Genomic DNA, 22,852 nt, shown 5'->3' with positions numbered 1-22,852 from the left:
CTGGTTATGAATGAAATTGGCGCCACACAGCTGTCGAAATGGGACTACATTTCAAAGATTTTGATGAAGTGCATCACTTTGGAAATTGTTGCAGCGATCGCCACCTGGACGTAGTGACGCAGCCAAGTTACCGCCAAGTGAAGTGCGTTTGCGCATCCACGTGTGTATTTGCGCACGCGTGCACACGCAATTCATCCCCCGCGAGCATACGTTTCGTTCCATGTCCGTATTGGGGCACAGGTTGGCACCGAGCCGACCGTTAGCCGATCGCTAAGCTGGTTACGTAAATAGATGACACCCCTTGCCGGTCGGTGTAGACCCGTTTCAAAAATAGAACTCCCGAAACGCATCTCTGAGCCGATTGTCGTCATCGGCACCGTCCGTCGTATTTGTAACCGTAGTCCTGGGACCCAGAATCGTGTTCCCGATGACACACGGTTCGCACCACTTCGGTGTCCTTCCCAGACGGTGGTGTGACTCACGATCTTCGTGTCGGGTCTTTTGCGCCTGCTCGGATAATTTTCGGCTAGGTTCCACCGTGGCACGACCACTTGATCGTAGCGATCGGTCGCCAGCTCTGCTCAATTCGATCGCAATTGTCGTTGGTTGCAGATCGTCTCTCTCTAGTCTCTAGTTTAGCCGATCTCTGTCTCTCTCTCGGTGTTACACCTTGGAGTACAATTTTTGGTTCAGTGTAGTTTTTTTAAGAAGTGATTGTTCTCACATAAGTGATTAGACTTACTGGACTTTACGAACATAATCGAACATTTAACGAAAAGTGAAGTGATCTCGAAGCAATCGTGCTTAGTGTCGAGGTAATTTGGAAAGGTGGCAATCGTGATGAAGATTTATCGGAATTACAGTTGATAACTCAATTTCAATCAACCAATTCTACAAAGTGATGAATTCTAGAGGCGTAATCAGATAAAATTTAATATTATCCACCTTGCTTAGCACATTAATCAGTGGCTCGACGATAGTGGTAGTGGCATATTTCAAATCAACGAATCATACTTTTCCTGTGCCCGTTCATACATTCAACCCGGTGGAGTATATAATTCTGTTTTCGGTGCGGAATAAAAAAAGTTTAAAAATATCCCAGCAGCGCGCGCGCAAAATTTTGCTGCGCGCTTAGAGTTTGAAAATTATGGCCCCAGAGGCGTAAAATTTTGTGACTTGTGCAATCCCGGTGGCGGCTAATAATAGAACCCAGTTGCCGAGGAGTTGCGTGAAAATGTGAAAACTCGTCGCGATCAACACCGTTGCATAATTCGACACCACGAACAACTTGGTTGGAATTTTCTGCGTGGGATCGAACAACTCGGACCTGCCAGGTCCAGGTTGAGCCATCCCTTCGGGTGCGCAAGCGTTGAATTTTTTTTTTTTTTTGTGGATTTTGACTCATCCGGGGAATGTATTGTGCGAAGGTGGCAATATTGTTTGCAATGATTGCACGCAATGACAATGATTTGGATGGAACATGGCATCAATTGATTGACTTATTGCGCTTCAACTTGGAATAGAAAGCTGAATTAAAGTTTCGGATCTCAAAATCTGTTAGCCTTTTTTTTAATTTTGAATTGGATTTTTTGGGTAAAGAACTACTTGAGCATTTCAATTATTGCCTTTTGAATGGCAAGTTTTCCCAGCTGAATTGTCTGAAACTTAGCTATCAAAAGCACTTTGATACGACGCATGATGGGTCAAATATGAGCTCAGCAACATTAATAAAAACCCCTGCCGAAGTGAACTGCCAGGAATTGGATCCGGCTCCCTATTGCAGATACTTTCAAGTTTACATAAACGGCAAAATTTTATGCATTTCTGTAGCTTAGATTATCTTTACGGTCTTGTTTCCGCCACAATAATAATAATAATAATAATAATAATAATAATAATAATTGATCCTAAATTATGTTAATTTCTAAAAGGAATATGACGAATCAGTGACTTTATTTGGATTGACCATTGATAATGCAATCAATAGTCGAGCCAAATAAGGTCACTGATTTTTTCTACGTTGGGATCTCCTCGATATCACTGAAACCTGGAATGGCTCCGACTCAATCCCTAACCAACCCGCTTCAAGAAATAGTGCTAACGTTTAACCGATAGTTTTCTCTTTTTCACCTTTGCAGGAAGGCAACTAAGGGCTGAAAAATCAAAAACCAAACAAACGTGTCTCTCATTAGCCCCCGTCTCACTTTAAATTAAAAAAAGCTCAAGATGCCGAAGCCAGTTGTCCAAGTCGGCGATGACCCCGATCCAAGCGAGTGGCTGTTCGTTTCGCTCGAACAGAAGCGTATCGATCAAAGCAAGCCGTACGATGCCAAGAAGGCTTGCTGGGTTCCAGATGAGAAGGAGGGCTACGTCCTCGGTGAAATCAAGGCCACCAAGGGTGAGCTGGTCACCGTTGGCCTGCCAGGTGGAGAGGTAAAGCCAATCGTTCCACTGTCCTGAGACCGGACTAAGAAAACAGTATCGATCGAATGAAAGCGCACACTTTGGAAGAACCTACAGAGGATTCAAATACGCCACCATTTGGTACTTGGCCCCGGATGATGTGAACCACGCTCAGATCAAATAGATGTCATACTCAAGGAGTACGGCTTCTGTTTGATCGGCAGCTTAGATCATCCAGAGCTAGTTCCTGTTCAACGCTACACACGTCAAAAGCATCCATACTTACAACATTTTCCACAATTCTTTTCCATCCATGTCTACACGAGCAGGAGAAAAACTTCAAAAAGGAGTTAATTTCCCAAGTGAATCCTCCAAAGTTCGAAAAAGTCGAAGATATGGCCGATTTGACCTATCTAAACGAAGCTGCCGTACTGCACAATTTGCGCCAACGATACTACAGCAAACTGATCTACGTAAGTGCCCAGCAACAGGAACTAACAGATGCTCTTCTTTTCTTTTATACTTCCATCGAAACAACTCGAATTTGTCGATATTGTCGAATTATCCCACGTGGTTTCGACTTTACGTGTGGTCTCCCACACTTCGGGGTACTTGATGTTTTTCGTTGAACACATGACCTATTCAGACCAAGGACTTCAAGAAGGATCTGGTCAGCCAGGTCAATCCACCGAAATACGAGAAATGCGAGGATATGTCCAACTTGACATATCTTAACGATGCTTCTGTCTTGCATAACTTGAGAGAGCGTTACAGGGCCAAGCTTATCTACGTAAGTATCCGGCTATTGCGGTTAAAACTAGCTAGCTAACACCGCCCATCATTCAAGAACCCAAAGCTAACACCAACTGATCTTCACCGTTGTCAATGATCATCTCGACTTCTAATCAAAACCATTCAACTCCTGATTCCAAAACTAACACTTCCTTAGAAAATCCCTTCTCCCAATGCACCGTCAGCCTTTGCGAGCGTGAAACCTCCTCGAAAAAGGACCAATCAATCGCAAAACGCACCCGTGTTTGGATCTACACCCGGCTCAACGAACACCTGCACTACATCACCACCACATCATTTCTCTACGGAATCTTTTAAACCACCAGTCATCTGCATATTCGAGGACACTACTCTACGCCTCCCTGCGTAAATTTTAGATTTACCTATTCACATTGAACAGAATTCATACAATCATTCCGTGAGACGGCACCGTAGAACAAAATCTACACCGCCTCACGAATCGTGTTCGCCACTACGTCCCGGACCGACAAACACATGATAGCAATGTGCCACGAGTTCGGGACCGGCGATTTCGTTTCGTACCCCGTCGCATTTTATTCAGAAGTTTTCAGTCACAATCCTCACCGTCACGTCACGTTCTGACCGAAATGTCTTCATCAATCACCCACAGACCTACTCCGGATTGTTCTGCGTTGTCATCAATCCCTACAAGCGTTGGCCGCTGTACACCCTGCGTGTCGCCAAGATGTACCGTGGCAAACGTCGTAATGAAGTGCCGCCCCATCTGTTCGCCGTTTCTGATGGTGCCTACGTTAACATGTTGACCAACCACGAGAACCAGTCTATGTTGATTACCGGTGAATCTGGTGCCGGAAAGACTGAGAACACCAAGAAGGTCATTGCCTACTTCGCCACCATTGGCGCGTCGACCAAGAAGGAAGAGAGCTCGGAGAAGAAGGCCTCCCTGGAAGATCAGGTCGTCCAAACCAATCCCGTCCTGGAAGCCTACGGTAACGCCAAGACCGTCCGTAACGATAACTCTTCCCGTTTCGTAAGTTACACGAAAACGTCCAGACATGAACTGATTACTGAACAGAATACTTCTCTTCATCTGCCACATCTAGGGTAAGTTCATCCGTATCCACTTCACCGGATCCGGTAAGCTGGCTGGTGCCGATATTGAGACCTACCTGCTGGAAAAGGCCCGTGTCATCTCCCAACAGTCGCTGGAGCGTTCCTACCATATTTTCTACCAGATGATGTCCGGTTCCGTCAAGGGACTGAAAGGTAATATGATCGAACCGAACAGGATCAACTCTACACTTGATGACGACTCTTACTACCTCACGGACGTGGACTCAATAAGACTTCATACTTGACCTCTGTTGTTGGACCTGATCGCCGACAGCAATTTGGAAATTGCTCTGTTGGATACAACCCACCCCTCACTTTGTACTTTTGTAATGATCGCACCTGAGTGCACCCGTAGCACAACTTTTCCTTTCAATCTGAAACGCGAAAGGAAAAGTTCTTTTTTACAGGAGACACATCAACACCAGCACCGAAACTGCCTAGCCTGGCAGCAACCGTCAGGGAACGCACATTAATCTTTCATTTTTCTTTCGTTCGATGGACTTCAAATAGAAAAATGTTTGCTCAGTAACAACATTTACGATTACATGGTTGTTGCCCAGGGTAAAACTACCATTCCCAACGTAGATGACGGCGAAGAAATGTCTCTGACCGATGTAAGATTTCGAGGAATCGTGAACAGTTCACTCGATAGCATAGGTTTTGACAGGGTGTTAGTTTCATGTTTTCGCATTGTTAAGCTTACGGTAGAACGACCCCATGAGGAGTCGATTATCTCATTGCCATCAGTAGATATCCCATTTTAGCCATCCGTAGAGTAGTAGCATCCATCTGATGGATCCCTCGGAACGGATCACATCAGGTGGTTTACCGATATCCTATAGCTGTAGCACCAGAATATGACACCAACCAAGATACGGGACCACAGTCGTACGCCTCCGTTTAATTACACACACAATTCACTAACGCACCCTACACAATTCAAATCACCTGTTTCATGAATCCGTGCTTTCCCACCATCAACCCGCAGAGATGTGTATGCTCTCCAACAACATCCACGACTACCATATCGTATCGCAGGGAAAAACTACAATCCCAAGCGTCGATGATGGCGAAGAAATGCTGGGTACCGAAGTAAGAATCGGCAGAAACTGGACTCTGATCTCAATGTTGCTTCTGTTGTTGTCCTCAGTCAAAATTCCCCGAAAAGAAATCGATCAACAACAAAACTACCAATACTAACCACCAACCTCAACCCACTACACTTCTAGTTATCAAGTGATCAATGTTCCCCCATTACTCTTTGAAATCCATACATTTTGAACCGATCCAAACGGACAGAGTTAACGATGCTCAGTACGCGTATTAGCGATTACCCTACGATCACCCAAGGCAAGACACGCATCCCGGGCGTAAACGACGCGGAAGAACTAGAATCATTGGACGTAAGTCTGCCTGGCAGCCATACCGTGACTTCCCCCTTGATATCTTACCTCCGGTTCACTCGCACAACGATCTAAATTCCTTGTACAGATCAAAAAGTAAGCCACACATGCCACTTCAAGCGATCCTCTGTTGTACAAACTCGTGTGCCGCTGTAAAAATACGAAGCATCCACAGCCGCTGATGGAACCTGTTCCGGATTGTATTCCCAAAATGTATGAATTTTGATGAAGTTATCCCTGCAAACTGACATTCCCCGCTACTGATCCCCACCTCCGTGACAACGTCTCTTCATTCGCACTGTCTGTGTGTGTGTGTGTGTGTGTGTGTGTTTTTTGTTTCCCGTACACGTGTTTGAGTGTTTGTGTGTTAAATGCGCTGTAATCAAACTTACAAAAAAAGCCGAAGCGCACTTGCAGCACAACTCACCATGAACCGAAGAAAATCACTGAATCATTCCAACGAAATGAACTCCAAAACTTGACGGACCGTTCCCAACGATACCGCTAGAATCCAATAATTAAGATCCCTTCTTTCAAATGCGCCGTCAAAATCAACAGATATGTGCTTCCTGTCCAACGATATCTACGATTACTACAACGTCGCCCAGGGTAAAATTACCATTCCCAATGTCGATGACGGCGAGGAATGTTTGCTGACCGATGTAAGTTGTTGTTCCACCCTTTTGGAAACCGTTCTTCCAAATCCATCCACCAAAACGAGCACCACCCTTAGGGCGCAGCCAAGCTGTTTGAAACAGTTATGCGTCAAACTCGCCGAATCGAAGCACCTCTGTTTGGAACAGAATACTTAGGAATCGAATCGAACGAAACTTCTTTGTATAGAAACAAAAAAGCTACCAAAATAACGCTACAACGCCATTTTGAACATTACTAACCACCGTGCGTCTCCCGTTTGAAAGGTCTTCTGAAACCTCTCTCGTGGCAGCTACCTCGGGAGAGTCAAGGAACGACAGTCATGCTGGACGAGCGCGGATTATCCTATGTGTTGCATATTCCTCGAAAGATCGTCGTTCAAACGAATTCCCCCTAATGCAAACTTTCTTCCACCCCCTCCCCCAAAACAGGAAGCCTTCAACGTTCTGGGCTTCACTCAGGAGGAGAAGGACAACATCTACAAAATCACCGCCGCTGTCATGCATATGGGTGGTATGAAGTTCAAGCAGAAGGGCCGCGAAGAACAGGCTGAAGCTGACGGTATGGAGGAAGGTGATCGCGTCGCCAAGCTGTTGGGTTGCGTCACTGAGGATCTGTACAAGAACTTGCTGAAGCCACGTATCAAGGTCGGTGCTGAATTCGTCACCAAGGGTCAGAACAAGGATCAGGTCACCAACGCCGTCGGTGCCCTCTGCAAGGGTATCTTCGATCGTCTCTTCAAGTGGCTGGTCAAGAAGTGTAACGAGACTCTGGACACTCAGATGAAGCGCGTCCAGTTCATCGGTGTACTGGATATTGCTGGTTTCGAAATTTTCGACGTAAGTATACACACAACACTGGCAACAAACACTTGAGCGAGTCGAATGAGGATCTTGGCGCTGGGAAGTGATCTTCCAATTTGTGGCAGTGATCTTCAGCGGCGCTTTGTTCCGATTCTCCTCGCTCTACACCCAAACCAATAGGGGTTCTAGAAGGGCATGGAAAAGGGAGGAGGGTTTCAAAAATGATCAACCAACACGACCAAACAAACTTTTTGGGGAGACATTGGAACCACACACTAAATGATTTGCCCCTTCACATAGTACAACGGCTTCGAGCAGCTCTGTATTAACTTCACCAACGAGAAGCTGCAGCAGTTCTTCAACCACCACATGTTCGTCCTGGAACAGGAAGAATACAAGAAAGAGGGTATTAACTGGGCCTTCATCGATTTCGGTATGGATCTGCTGGCCTGTATTGAACTGATTGAAAAGGTTCATATCAATTTACTTTCCCATTGCCCGTCGTGATACGAGTTGTTTTCTGTGATTGAATGTTTCCGCATCCAAGCCAGGGACACATTTTCCTTGGGCTTGACTTTTATTGGTGAACGAGTATCTTCTGTAGCATGAACAAGTCTTGAATCACAATGCCCGCATGCACCACGAAGTTGGTCTTTCTAGCTTTTTCAGTCATGATCACCAAGGAACTCAACAGGTATACTTGCGTTACCCATGTGGACATCACCTTCATTTACCTCAGTAGAATAAAACCATTCATCAAAACTGGACACTGACAACCTAAGGGGAACTCTATAATGTGTACGACTAGAATCGGACTCGACTAACCATACCAAATTACTGTTTCCATTATTCGCAAAAACTACAGTACAACGGCTTCGAGCAGCTTTGTATTAACTTCACCAATGAGAAGCTGCAGCAGTTCTTCAACCATCACATGTTCGTCTTGGAACAGGAAGAATACAAGAAGGAAGGTATTAACTGGGCCTTCATCGATTTCGGTATGGACCTGCTGGCCTGTATCGATCTTATTGAAAAGGTACAACTCAATGACGCTCACAACGACTGCTTCAATGCAAAACGCTTCCAACAACTACAACTACCGTTACGTGGATCATGACGAAATGAACTCGTAGATTCCCAAGCCAAAGACGAAACTACCATTAAATATCATAGCCATTACTACGCCATGTCAGTTGCGTTGATCATTAGTCACGTCAAAGTGTCTCTGTCGGAAGAATTGCAAACGATCCGAGCGTAGGATTCTCCGCAGAGTTAGCACAATACGCGACGATGCCTAGCCATTCCTCTGGGTTCTACATCACCTCCCGGCAGAAGTCTGAAAAAGAACAATACAAAAATTGTTGTTTTGGGACGATGCGACTCTGCACGTTCATAGTTTACTCATCACTAACCACGCCTATTCCTTCCCATGCGAATCATACAGTACAACGGCTTCGAACAGCTCTGTATTAACTTCACCAACGAGAAGCTGCAGCAGTTCTTCAACCACCACATGTTCGTCCTGGAGCAGGAGGAATATCAACGCGAGGGTATCGAATGGACCTTCATCGATTTCGGCATGGATCTGCAACAGTGTATTGAACTGATTGAGAAGGTAGAGCGCCCATTTGTTCGGGAGTGTTCTCTGCCGGCCAACCACAGCTCGCTGCGTTTTGTGTATTTTCTCCTTGAGTCTCTCGTAGCAGATAGATTACCACACACGTTTTGAATGTTGTGAATCCTCCACAAACACACAAAACAATTCTATAACAAGCCAAAATTTCTATCCACGTTCATTCCTAATTGCCCAACCAACCGAAATATAACCACGAGACGTTATATTCCAACATTCCACGACGGTTCTCTTGGCAGAACCCCGTTTTTTATTATCAACGACTAATCACTCTCTTCTCTTCGATCATCATTCTCATAGCTCATCCAAACAAATGTGTTTCTCTTTCTCCTTTCAACCCACACACACAACCTCATCCCCCTGTTCAACCCCGGCCATGGTACAGTATAATGGTTTCAATCAGCTCTGTATAAATTACACCAACGAGCGTCTGCAGCAATTTTTCAATCACTTCATGTTCATTCTCGAGCAGGAGGAATACGAACGCGAAGGCATACAGTGGACGTTCATAGACTTCGGTCTGGACCTCCAGCCGACGATCGACCTGATCGAGAAGGTAGTAAAAGATGGTCGCTGCGAACCTTGCACACAGATCCGAGCCTTAGCCTCCAGTTTTGTCCGGTAGATTAGTTCAATGCAGCGTCAACGCTGAGACCATTTTTGCTGTACCACAATGGGAAACAGACGTATTTGATTTTTGACGTGTTTCTCGCTCATTTTTCTCTCATTACCTGCTATTTTTTCGCTGTTAAACCGCTGTAAACAAATGCGCTTGAAACTAAAGCTAAACGAGTAAGGTAAGCGCCTGAAAAAGTTGCAGGAAACTGTATTGTGTAGAATGAGAAGCTAACTATGTAGTGAAGCGAAACTTTGATGGCACTAACTGAATATCTGCACGCATTTTTTCTAGCTTAGCATGCTTTATAATGCATCCCGGACGGTCCGTTTCGTCCATTAGCGAAGGCGTGAAGCACCGAGTTAACCGACGTTTCTTTTTCTCATTCTATCCGAACGTTTGCACTCTCTAGCCCATGGGTATCCTGTCCATTCTTGAAGAAGAATCTATGTTCCCGAAAGCCACCGATCAGACCTTTGCTGAGAAGCTGATGAACAACCATTTGGGCAAGTCTGCTCCATTCCAGAAGCCCAAGCCACCGAAGCCAGGTTGCCAGGCCGCCCACTTCGCCATTGGCCATTACGCCGGTGTTGTCTCGTACAACATCACTGGATGGCTTGAGAAGAACAAGGATCCTCTGAACGATACCGTTGTCGATCAGTTCAAGAAGGGTCAGAACAAACTGGTGGTGGAGATCTTCGCTGATCACCCAGGACAGTCTGGCGGTGCTGATGCCGGTGGCGGCAAGGGTGGACGTGGTAAGAAGGGTGCTGGTTTCGCCACTGTCTCCTCGTCCTACAAGGAACAGCTGAACAACCTGATGACCACTCTGAAGTCGACTCAGCCTCACTTCGTCCGTTGTATCATTCCCAACGAATTGAAGCAGACCGGTCTCATCGATGCCCACTTGGTCATGCACCAGCTGACTTGTAACGGTGTACTTGAAGGTATCCGTATTTGCCGTAAAGGTTTCCCCAACCGAATGATGTACCCCGACTTCAAGCTGCGGTAAGTATCGAATGATTCTGCCATATGAACAAATGTACTTTTCCACTTTTCAGCAATACAGTAGAGCACTTAAACACACTGTGTAGGGAAACTACAGTTACAGACTTTGGACGAGCATTAGCTTAGCAGTTGACTAATAGCTGACTTCTATTTAACTTGTAGTTATCTGATTTTGGCTCCAGCAGCCATGATGGCTGAGAAGGAGGGAAAGAATGCCGCTCAGAAATGTTTCGATGCTATCGGTTTGGATCCGGAATCCTACCGTATCGGTCACACCAAGGCGAGAATTTACCTCTTTATAATTCATATCTGTTACCCAGTCGTCTTTGTCTGATACCTACCCCAACCCCTCACCTGTTATGGTCAACGAGCAGAATCTCGTCTGAACTTGGATATTGTTGACCAGCCTGTCCAATTTTGTCTTGTCTCGTTCCTTCAAAAGTTACCGAATTGTGATTGTCCCCTAGTTTCATAAAAGTCCACAAACACACAGAAACCCTTCCATAAGGACTTGGAGAAATGATACCCCGCATTCCACGTTGACAGTACAAACCGAATCATATCCTTACAGCGGTTACGCCAACTTGAAAGTTGAGCCACACCTCCCAGCACATAATAATTTATCTGATTTTATATGTTTTTATTTTCTCCGACATTTCGTTCAACCCCCGTTACTGTGAATGTCCCATCACGTTCTACCTGAACTACACGCACACATGTTATACCACACAATGTGTATGTACCCATATCCAGCTACAAAATCCTGAACCCCAAGGCTGCCGAAGAACAGAAAGAGCCGAAGAATGTCGCCGACGTTATCTTGACGTCCATTGGTCTCGACACCGAGTCGTACCGTCTCGGACACACCAAGGCATGAATCCCCAATACCATATCGTTTGTTATGCCAATATCTTTTGTATGCGTTATACCGTTATGTCTGTCTGTTGCAACCTACCATGAACCCCGTGACAGTTGTGTAGTCTATGCTTCCAGTTGAAAAGAACCGAAGCTGAACGTCAATGATCAGGACAAGCTTGGCTCTCTGAAACACAAACCACCAACACCCTACAAACCACTCCTCTAGCGAATGAATTCCAACTGAAACATTGAATTCACTCGTGACTTTAATACACCCACAAACCACTGAATGCTAATCATCTACCTATTGGTTATTTTCTATTCCCCCGGAAACTGTATTCCACACCTCCCAATTACGTTAACTCTAACATGCTTCCCCTCGAATTGCTTCAACATCACCATACAAATAGTTACAAAATCCTCTGCCCCAAGCTCATTGAAGGCATCGAGGATGGCAAGAAGGTCGGCGGTATCATCATCGAGAGCGTCAACATGGGCCAGGAGCACTACCGATTGGGTGTCACCAAGGCATGGTCAAAATTTTCCAATAGTTGTAGTAGTAGTTCGATTGAGTAGAATCATCATCAGAATTTGGCGAATTGTATAAAGCAGCAACAGCAGCCCAGCAGCTACATCATCCACGGTCGTCTTATGAAGCCGTAAACGCAGAACTATAAATATTCCATTTGGCTATCCGCAGATTCCAAGGGGTTATACGATTGAGACCGTTGACTCCCTCGACCGGAATTCTACGTTGCATAGGGACTTCATTCGCTCTGATAGTTCAATCACCCTCAATACAGCAGTTGTCCGCAAGAGGTTACCCAAGACAAACCTCCCCATGAACAGACTGTTTAGATCATACATATGTACATAACCTCTTTTAGGGAATTAAGGTTGCCAGGATTTTCGACCGAAACTAACCTCATACTGTATCATAACGCGCACGCATACAATCATATCAAATCCTCTGTACTTTTACTCTCCCAACACAGATACAAAATTCTGTGCCCCCAGCAGATTAAAGATCCCTGTACGCCCGAAAAGGCCTGCCAGATTATTCTGGCCAGTATTCAGCTACCGGACGAACAGTTCCGTATGGGCAAGACCAAGGTATAACTGGACGGTCTCTGAAAAAACGGTGTTGAATGTAACCGAGGATATCCGAATGTGAGAAGATGCTAACGAATCGCTATCTCTTGTAGACTTGGGAGTTCTAATTTTTGAACAGTTTCAATATTTTTCAATTTGATTCAGTATTCTCGCTTTCGGATATCTTCGGTTTCTATGTTGTGCTACTTCTTCTTTCTAGCCTCACACACTAGAAAAAAAAAACATTAGGAAAAATAAAATTCCGTGACTCTGCGTGAGATCTAACATATCCGCCCTCTTGGCGAAATTTTTCCTTTCCTCACTCACCTTTAGGAAATAAAAATAAAAACCGAAAATTTACGGCTCTAAACACTGCTGAAATTCTGCACTCGCCCCAAAAATAACATTCCACACTTTCTCACTGCTCGCCATCTCTGTGAAAACGCACATTCCACGTCCATAAATTTTCCCCCTTACATGTGTCATCTGCCCACCGAACGTCATTCCCGATGATATGTGTTGATTGCTTCCTTTCGCTAGCCTCCTATCCTGTTTGTGTGTAAAATCCATTCTATGTGTTTTCGTGAATATCTGTACCTATCTCACTCATCACTGCTCCGGACCTGGCCGTGTGCATTCTGCACGCGCCGTTTCGGTCCAGAGAGATCTGAAGCCGAACGAGATCTAACCGATAACTTCTTTCTCCACGTTGCGCGATTTCCCACCTCGTACCGTTACTTCCACACAAAACAGGTCTTCTTCCGTGCCGGTGTCCTGGGTCAGATGGAGGAATTCCGTGACGAGCGTCTGTCCAAGATCATGTCCTGGATGCAGTCCTGGTGCCGTGGTTACCTCGCCCGTAAGGAGTTCAAGAAGATGCAGGAGCAGCGTGTTGCCCTGGAAACTGTTCAGCGCAATCTGCGCAAGTACATGAAGCTCCGCACCTGGGCCTGGTGGAAACTGTGGCAGAAGGTCAAGCCTCTGCTGAACGTTTCCCGCGTTGAGGACCAGATCGCCGTAAGTATCCAGTGGAGACAACTACATATGACGACAGCGACAACTACTGCTTCTGCTGCGGTTGCAACACGATCATCGCGATTTGATTTTCCATGAAACTCGGACCGCCAGTTTTCCACACTTTTCACCTGTGTCGGATCCATAATTAATGGCGCTGATTCAAGTGCTAAAAATACTCTCGCATCACCTTTGCCACTTAATGCAGAAACATTTTGGAGCACACACTCCGACGAGGAAGGAAATTAGTGAACATAAAATTTCATTAGCACCCCGAAATTTCGCCTCCAGTCAGCCTTGCGGAGGGAAGATAAATTATTTATTCAGTCCGTGATTGGATCGGTCTGTGGGTGGAAAATATTCCAGGTTATTTTTGAATAATTTTTGATCAAAATTTCCCGTCGCGATAATTATAACACATGCCCCGTGTCGGAGATGCGGAAAATTGTTTCAACCTGTCGGATCCCGAAGTGTGTCGTTTTCCCAATGGATTTCCATTGCGTAGGCCCACTGTGTGGGTGCCGAAGTTGACACGAAGTGGTTCGTTCGGCTTTCGTTTCTGGAGCCGAAGTTGGTGACACAGCCAATACTGCATCTTGCTGGAAAGCCAATCAGGCCCCAAGCAACATACACTCCAGTGATTCGCAGTACAGCGGACGGACCTCTACCTGAGCTTTACGTGGTCCAACGACTTTGAAAAAATATCAAGCAGTATTCATAACCATTTGTGGTGCAATTAAGTAGTGTTTAATAGTCTCCATCAAAGAATAGTGGTTCAGTAGCATTTATCAGTAGAAGCATTTCATTTATACTTACCTCATATAAATCGAACACTCGAAGCATAATGGAAAATCAAATCGAACCCGATGTGGAAGTTACATTCAACTTCAACTTTGCTAATGGAGCAAACTCCCCAGCTAATAACGATGATGAAAAACTAGTGAAAGCAACCGTGCAGGCAGCTAGTCCAGCTGATGAAGAAATCAGTGTGATCAGTGCTAAAGGTGCGCCCACTTCTAAATCTAAATTACAGGAACTGGAATCGAAGGCCCAGAAGGCTCAGGAAGCCTTCGAGAAGGAAGAGAAGGCCCGCAAGGAATTGGAAGCCCTGAACAGCAAGCTGTTGGCTGAAAAGACCGCCCTGCTGGATTCTCTGTCCGGCGAGAAGGGTGCCCTCCAGGACTTCCAGGAGAAGACCGCCAAGTTGACCGCCCAGAAGAACGACCTCGAGAACCAGCTGCGCGACACCCAGGAGCGCCTGTCCCAGGAGGAAGATGCCCGCAACCAGCTGATGCAGACCAAGAAGAAGCTGGAGCAGGAAATTGGCGGACAGAAGAAGGACGCTGAAGACCTGGAACTGCAGATCCAGAAGATCGAACAGGACAAGGCTTCCAAGGATCACCAGATCCGCAACTTGAACGATGAGATCGCCCACCAGGATGAACTCATCAACAAGTTGAACAAGGAGAAGAAGATGCAGGGTGAGGTCAACCAGAAGACCGCCGAAGAACTGCAGGCCGCTGAAGATAAGGTCAACCACCTGAACAAGGTTAAGGCCAAGCTGGAGCAGACTCTGGATGAACTGGAGGATTCTCTGGAACGCGAGAAGAAGCTGCGCGGTGATGTTGAGAAGGCCAAGCGAAAGGTTGAGGGTGACCTGAAGTTGACTCAGGAAGCCGTTGCTGATCTGGAGCGCAACAAGAAGGAACTGGAACAGACCATCATGCGCAAGGACAAGGAAATCTCTGCCCTGTCTGCCAAGTTGGAAGATGAACAGTCCCTGGTTGGCAAGACCCAGAAGCAGATCAAGGAACTGCAGGGCCGCATTGAGGAACTGGAAGAGGAAGTCGAAGCCGAGCGTCAAGCCCGCGCCAAGGCTGAGAAGCAGCGTGCCGATTTGGCCCGCGAACTCGAGGAACTGGGTGAGCGCTTGGAGGAAGCCGGTGGTGCCACCTCTGCTCAGATCGAGCTGAACAAGAAGCGTGAAGCTGAACTCGCCAAGCTGCGTCGTGACCTGGAGGAATCCAACATCCAGCATGAAGGTACCCTGGCCAACCTGCGCAAGAAGCACAACGATGCCGTCGCCGAGATGGCTGAACAGGTTGACCAGCTCAACAAGCTGAAGACTAAGTAAGTAACGCCCAAATTGCAACAAAACCATTTCGATCTTTTCTTTCACAGGTCTCCCGATTGTGTCGATTGGTTGGAATGCATCGCTGAATCGAACTTCTCTAAACGCAAAATCTCTCTTCTCTTTCTTTTCCCCTATTTTCGCACCTCCTTCCTCTATCCGGTAAAAAATGTCCCAAAACCAGGGCTGAACACGATCGCGCTAACATGTACAATGAATTGAACAACACTCGCTCCGCTTGCGATACTCTTGCCCGCGAGAAGGTAATGTATCCCCTATCTTCCTATCAAACTTTTCCGTTCGAATCCGCCTGAGCAGCAAGTTGATGACTGAGCATGGTCTTCCACCACACTCCCAAACTTTACAATACAACATGCATCCAACCAACCTCAGCGAGCCCAACCACCACCACCACAACCACGAGTAGATGCAGCGACCAAATTGGTTGATCGTTTTTTTCTAATATTCAAAAATTTTACCTCACAACCCACAACGTCACCGATTCTAACCGTTACCCGTTTGTATGTTTGTCGTCCAATTATCTTCCCAGAGCCGAAAAAGAGCGCAGCCAATACTACGCTGAAATGAACGACGCCCGTCTCAGCTTAGATCATATGGCCAATGAGAAGGTATTAGAAAAATTGCAGCTGTCATTAAGTTTTCAATCAAGCTACGACTAAAAATTTGTACAGGCCTATTTCAATCAGAACAAATCAATTCTCAAGACCTAACGCTGCTTTTTTTAAAAAAAACCAAGTCAGTTGAAAAAATACTAAATAATTTACTGTACCCTTCGGTACGAATCTACCCCATAAAACAGCTGTAAAATATTTGCCCAATACCTGCCCCTAAAACATGCACTACTCACATCAAATAGAAAAATAAATCAATTGCACCTACCACACATCAGATCACCGAATAACACCTACTTACTCACTCACACCAATCCATCTTTTTGAAAATATCACCAAACACTTTGGAGATAATAATCCTACTGTAAATAAGGAAATCAAAAAGAAAGTAAACATGCACAGCCTCAGCTTCTGTAAATGAGTGGCCTCAATATCCGGCTTAATATTCATGAAACTAACCATCTGACTTTTCTTTCCACTTTCATCCACAAACACACCCAAATGACGTCATCCTGGTACGCGCAATAAACGATAATTAAATCCAAAAATAAAACAGGCTGCCCAAGAGAAGGTTGGCAAGCAGCTGCAGCACACTCTGAACGAAGTCCAGGGCAAGTTGGATGAAACCAACCGCACTCTGAACGACTTCGACTCCGCCAAGAAAAAGCTGTCGATCGAAAACTCCGATCTGCTCCGCCAGCTGGAGGATGCCGAATCTCAGGTCTCGCAGCTCAGCAAGATCAAGATCTCGCTCACCCCAGCAGCTGGAGGACACCAAGCGTCTCGCCGACGAAGAATCCCGCGAACGCGCCACCCTGCTCGGCAAGTTCCGCAACTTGGAACCACGACCTCGACAGCCTGCGCGAGCAGGTTGAGGAGGAAGCCGAAGGCAAGGCTGACATCCAGCGCCAGCTCAGCAAGGCCAACGCCGAAGCCCAGCTGTGGCGTACCAAGTACGAGTCCGAGGGTGTTGCCCCGTGCCGAGGAACTCGAGGAAGCCAAGAGGAAACTCCAGGCCCGCCTTGCCGAAGCCGAGGAAACCATCGAGTCGCTCAACCAGAAGTGTGTCGCTCTGGAGAAGACCAAGCAGCGCCTGTCCACCGAAGTCGAGGATCTGCAGCTCGAGGTCGACCGTGCTACTTCGATTGCCAATGCTGCCGAGAAGAAGCAGAAGGCCTTCGACAAGATCATTGGAGAATGGGAAACTCAAGGTCGACGATCTGGCTGCCGAGCTGGATGCTTCCAGAAGGAATGCCGCAACTACTCCACCGAACTGTTCCGTCTCAAGGGTGCCTACGAAGAAGGCCAGGAACAGCTTGAGGCTGTCCGCCGTGAGAACAAGAACTTGGCTGATGAAGTCAAGGATCTGCTGGACCAGATCGGCGAAGGTGGCCGCAACATTCACGAGATTGAGAAGTCTCGCAAGCGTCTGGAAGCCGAAAAGGACGAACTGCAGGCCGCTCTCGAGGAAGCTGAAGCTGCTCTGGAACAGGAAGAGAACAAGGTTCTGCGCGCTCAGCTGGAACTGTCTCAGGTCCGCCAGGAAATCGATCGCCGCATCCAGGAGAAGGAAGAGGAATTCGAAAACACCCGCAAGAACCACCAGCGCGCCCTGGACTCCATGCAGGCCTCTCTTGAAGCCGAAGCCAAGGGTAAGGCTGAGGCCCTGCGCATGAAGAAGAAGTTGGAAGCTGACATCAATGAGCTTGAGATTGCTCTGGATCATGCCAACAAGGTAATGTGATATAGCTACGGTGATCAAATTGAAACAATATACTAATGGGGTTTATTCTTTTTTTATCTTCTGCTACACAGGCTAACGCTGAGGCCCAGAAGAACATTAAGCGCTACCAGCAACAACTTAAGGATGTCCAGAGTGCCCTGGAGGAAGAACAGCGTGCCCGTGACGATGCCCGCGAACAGCTTGGAATCTCTGAGCGCCGTGCCAACGCCCTGCAGAACGAACTGGAGGAATCGCGTACTCTGCTGGAACAGGCCGACCGTGGCCGTCGCCAGGCCGAGCAGGAACTGAGCGATGCTCACGAACAGCTGAACGAAGTTTCCGCCCAGAACGCCTCCATTGCCGCCGCCAAGAGGAAGCTGGAGTCTGAACTGCAGACCCTGCACTCCGACCTGGATGAGCTGCTGAACGAAGCCAAGAACTCCGAAGAGAAGGCCAAGAAGGCTATGGTTGATGCCGCCCGCCTGGCTGATGAACTCCGGGCCGAACAGGATCATGCCCAGACCCAGGAGAAACTGCGTAAGGCCCTTGAACAACAGATCAAGGAACTGCAGGTCCGCTTGGACGATGCCGAGACCAACGCCCTGAAGGGAGGCAAGAAGGCCATTCCAGAAACTGGAACAGCGCGTCCGCGAGCTGGAATCCGAACTGGACAGCGAACAGAGAAGACACACCGATGCCCAGAAGAACCTGCGCAAGTCTGAACGCCGCATCAAGGAACTGACCTTCCAGTCCGAGGAAGACCGCAAAGAACCACGAACGCATGCAGGATCTCGTCGACAAGCTGCAGCAGAAGATCAAGACTTACAAGAGGCAGATTGAGGAAGCCGAGGAAATTGCCGCTCTGAATCTTGCCAAGTTCCGCAAGGCTCAGCAGGAACTGGAAGAAGCCGAAGAGCGCGCCGACATTGCCGAGCAAGCTGCCACCAAATTCCGCACCAAGGGAGGACGTGCCGGTTCGGTGCAGCGTGGTGCTAGCCCAGCAGTAAAGTATATTTGAAACTATGCGCTTCTACTTGAACTCGACTTTTCTGTTTCATGCATTTTCATCTTGATGAAGGACTTTTGCTGTTCTTTGGTCTTCATTTTCATATTATCAGCTTTCTTGGATATATTGACACTCTATGAAGTTTTCAGAAAGTTTACGTTAGACGTGTTTTGCGCCTAATTATACCTTTTTCTCTTGTATTAATTCAGCCATCGGTCATCAGAGCGTAAGATCGCTGCTGTTAAACAAATGATAGACTATTGTACGCTATATCCATCCTACGAGTAAATTGATCCAAACGAACCGTTCTCATTTGTAAGTGTACTGAATGGTAGAAATATTTATTGATTTTGTCGAAGCCTGATTAATCCGACCTTCAGTGTGATTCATAAACCTTTCGCCGTCGACACCAGTTGTTAACGATAAGTTTCTTCGGTTATTTGGCTTGACTTCCTACCATTCATTTTGCTAGTGAATCAATCAAAATCACACATAATGCACCGAATAAATGTTACAATCACAAGCTCAATAATTTGAACACTGGCATTCATTTACCTTCAAACGAATCACTACAGAAAGTGATAAAACTCTCAAAATTACAGAGAAGTCCACATAGCCTGAATCACCATCTACTTGAATGATAATCGATGAATGATCATGAAAATTTCCCAACCGACTTACAACCATAGCTCTCATACAGCACTGTTTTGAAATAATGAATTTTTCAGAAATTATTCTACACCTGTGGAACAAAAACTCACCTACCCCTCGTTTTTCTTCTACTCCACAGCCCCAGAGACAACCATCTGTTATGCCAGGACTTGCAGGTCTTAACTTCCCAACATTCGATGACCATGGCTTCTAAATCTGAACTACCCAAATTAATTTATAGATAAAAACACACACACTTTTATTTATTTAATTAATTTATTTACACTTTAAAAATCCTCACGCGTACTCCGCTGACGTAGGCCGTCACCACAAACAAAACCAAAAAGATTTCAGAGCAAAGCCGGTGCACGTGGCACGTTGCCCCTCATGGCCACCATACGGAGAAGCGTCTCCGAGAACAACAGCAACGAACATCTTGCCAACAATAATTGAGAGAGAGACACAACCAACAACGATGATCAACGCTCACACATACACATTTTCAGCCTTAAAATTAGTATTGTTTACGTTTACGCGTTATCTGTATGTGGGTAGTGAGAAAACGTGCCCGTCGCCTCTTATCTTCGAGAGAGGAACATGTATATTAGGTATTGGAAGATCTAGCGAGCGTCATGCGAGGAAAAGAGAAACAAATCGCCTGTCATAACAAGAGAGGAACGCTATGTCCATCAAAACATAATGATAATGATACTTTTTTTCAAACGTTATCATTCTTATTTTTCTATTTATTTTTTATTCGTTTTAGTTTATACTTTCGCTCTGAATCTTTTATAATTTTATTAATAAAAAATGTATTTATTTATTAATTAAAATAACGAAATAAGATACTATTCGAAACTGAAACAAAAATGGAAATGATTTAGTTTTTACTGTGAAACTGCGCTTCGCAGCCGAACAATCCGAATAATTGCATTGGAAGTTGTTTGCTAGTCCCGCTCCCCTGGCCGCGGCCTATAAGGGGCTCGATTGCGACGCGTGGTACGTTTAGTACAGCCCGAACGACCATCTTCAACAAGGCAAAACAAAGAGAGAAATATAGAGACACTGTTCAAAATACCATTCCAACAAGAAAAATCAAGCCCATCGAAAGCAAATTAAGAAAACTTCGTACTTTGTCTAAACGTTCGACCGTTACTCCCCGCAAAAACTCCATCCCAGCTTGCCACCCGGCGAGCAATCCGGCTCCCGATCGGGTACGGTGCTAGGGGGGGATCCACCAGGGCACCAGTTAGCAGGTTCTCAATGCAGACCCAGAAAAGCCAGACGCGAACCGCAGCCTCCTGAAAACGAATCTATTTTCACGACCTATACACTGAGAGAGAACACTAGAAAAGTAATACTAAGAAAAATACCACAAAAATACTAATTCGAATTTGACCTGAAACAACGATCTGTAAAGCCGAAAGAAAGGAATTTTCTTGGAGAGAAGAAAGCTATTGTAAATGTATATGTGTGGAAGAAGCAAGCCAAAATTTTTAAAATAACTGAATTTTATTTAAAAAATATACACACGAGTGTTTTTTTTCACTTATATCCGATAACAAATAAAGGGTTTCTGAAAATTCGACCAGGAATAACTTAAAGCCAATATTGATACCAATTGAAAATATTGCGGTAAAAGCCGTAAGTTTACCTACACAAATATAAACTGAGTATACCACTATTCTACGTCTACTTATCCATATTCTATGTATACCTTAGGGACCGCAGGACAAATATGCATAGAACGATTTCTCACCAAGATTTTTTTTTTCTACTTTCAGTTACAACTTTTGACAACAACTTTGAACCTTTAAGTAGTAGTCGCATCGTTGTATTTTGTACTACACATATGGAACAACCTCGCTTTTTGTACACAGCGTGCTGATGCTTCTGGTAGCAGGCAACTACGGATGACTTAAATGCGCAGAAAATTTTAAATCAAAACGTTCATAACCGGGGTTGGAAGAATCTGATTTTGTTAGCAAAATCATGAATCTAGAAAAGTTTTTATCGTTAGTGTGATTGCGAAGGAGCCCTATTACATTAGGCCGTGTCGATATTGGCACATTTTCGAAATCGATAAACCGCATAGTCACCAAATGGTAGCAAATGGGCCCAAACAAAGCCGTGCGTTTAGCTACTCGGCAAGTGACTTGAAGTTTAGTATGGGAAAATGATTTATTCAGGTATAACTAGAAAAAGGTACTGTTCGGTCTCACCGACACGACCCTCCCATTGAATGATAGGCACACTCAGCTGCAGCAGCAGCGCAGCAGTGTGTATTTAATTTGTCTCCTTTCGCCCCAGCTAGCAGCAAGCAGCCCATTTGCTTTCATGCTGTTGCTTGTGAGCTGCGTGATGCTAGCTGTCGGCGCACTGTTATCTGTGTAACAATGCCGTAAGCGAATGTGCACATTTGCTACCTCTGGCATATATAAGAATCACTGTTCTCTCTGTGATATTAGTTGTAAGCAGTAATCTGTAATGAGTAGTATCCCCCACCGAGCAGGAGCACTGCCTCTCGGTGATGGGCAATAAATCAATAATCGTGATAGTAGTTAGCGTAGTTCGTTCATTCGTCTGCCCCTTCGGGACCATAAATTAAACATAACGTAGGGCCTGGTCAACCCTGGACGAAACAGGTACCTTAAAGACGTACTAAAAATTCTCTCCCTAGCTGATAATTTTGAGCATGAATTAAGTGAACTTTGGAAGCACCGAAAGTTTTTCCGATGATTTGTCACTTTTAATCAGGCAACACGGTGCATTTTATGTGGGAAAGTGGTGGCAAATCCGTCTTCCGCATCACCGCCCGCTGAATGAAGGTGCCCAGTAGTTGATGAAACTAGTTTCACTTCAATGTTGAATATTCTTGTGATTTGGTGTTTGATAATTCGACCTTGACGCTTGCTCCTGCGGGGCGGGTAATGAGAGCAGGATCAAACTTGTCCCCACTGGGACAGAGCCTGTATCACAGCTTAGTGTTCTTATGAGCACTTCCACAGTTATTAACTGAGAGCTTACTTTGCCAATGACCATTTTTGCATGTGTATATCGTGTGGCAGGTAAGAAGATACTCTATGCCCTGGGAGTCGAGAAAATTTCGTTAGTATTAGTAGTGAATCTATTGATCGCGTCGCTTGCTCTTGCGTGGGCGAGTGACGAACACTTGTTCGGCGTACAATGCGATATCGAATATTTCGCAAATCCGGTTAGGCGTGATTATATCATAGATCGCATCACCAAACATTGGTGACTTCCAGATTCCTACCTTATCCCACTACCTAATATCCTTTCCATGACAACTGTGGAGATTCAGAGGTGATCTCGGTCTC

At 45.7% G+C, this 22,852-nt stretch overlaps 1 protein-coding gene across 1 annotated transcript; it reads left to right on the top strand.

Annotated features, from left to right (window-relative positions):
* Window positions 1-577: 577 nt before the first annotated feature.
* Window positions 578-21,042, top strand: LOC5566990 (myosin heavy chain, muscle). Its single transcript, XM_021845407.1, is given in 23 exon segments — window positions 578-815; window positions 2,139-2,433; window positions 3,050-3,193; window positions 3,827-4,207; window positions 4,281-4,443; window positions 6,252-6,355; window positions 6,779-7,186; window positions 8,016-8,186; window positions 9,812-10,407; window positions 10,570-10,687; window positions 13,111-13,374; window positions 14,405-15,501; window positions 15,687-15,765; window positions 16,691-16,891; window positions 16,893-16,976; window positions 16,978-17,109; window positions 17,111-17,335; window positions 17,337-17,373; window positions 17,376-17,869; window positions 17,950-18,483; window positions 18,485-18,622; window positions 18,624-18,860; window positions 19,654-21,042. Coding segments are annotated over 22 exon segments (5,889 nt in total). The 5' UTR covers window positions 578-815; window positions 2,139-2,226; the 3' UTR covers window positions 19,729-21,042.
* The last annotated feature ends 1,810 nt before the right edge of the window (window positions 21,043-22,852 follow it).

This window comes from Aedes aegypti, chromosome 2 (assembly GCF_002204515.2).
Source record: "Aedes aegypti strain LVP_AGWG chromosome 2, AaegL5.0 Primary Assembly, whole genome shotgun sequence".
Classification (NCBI taxonomy): Eukaryota; Metazoa; Arthropoda; class Insecta; order Diptera; family Culicidae; genus Aedes; species Aedes aegypti.
Note: the sequence above shows the minus strand (reverse complement) of the source record. Positions and strands in the feature narration are given on the sequence as shown.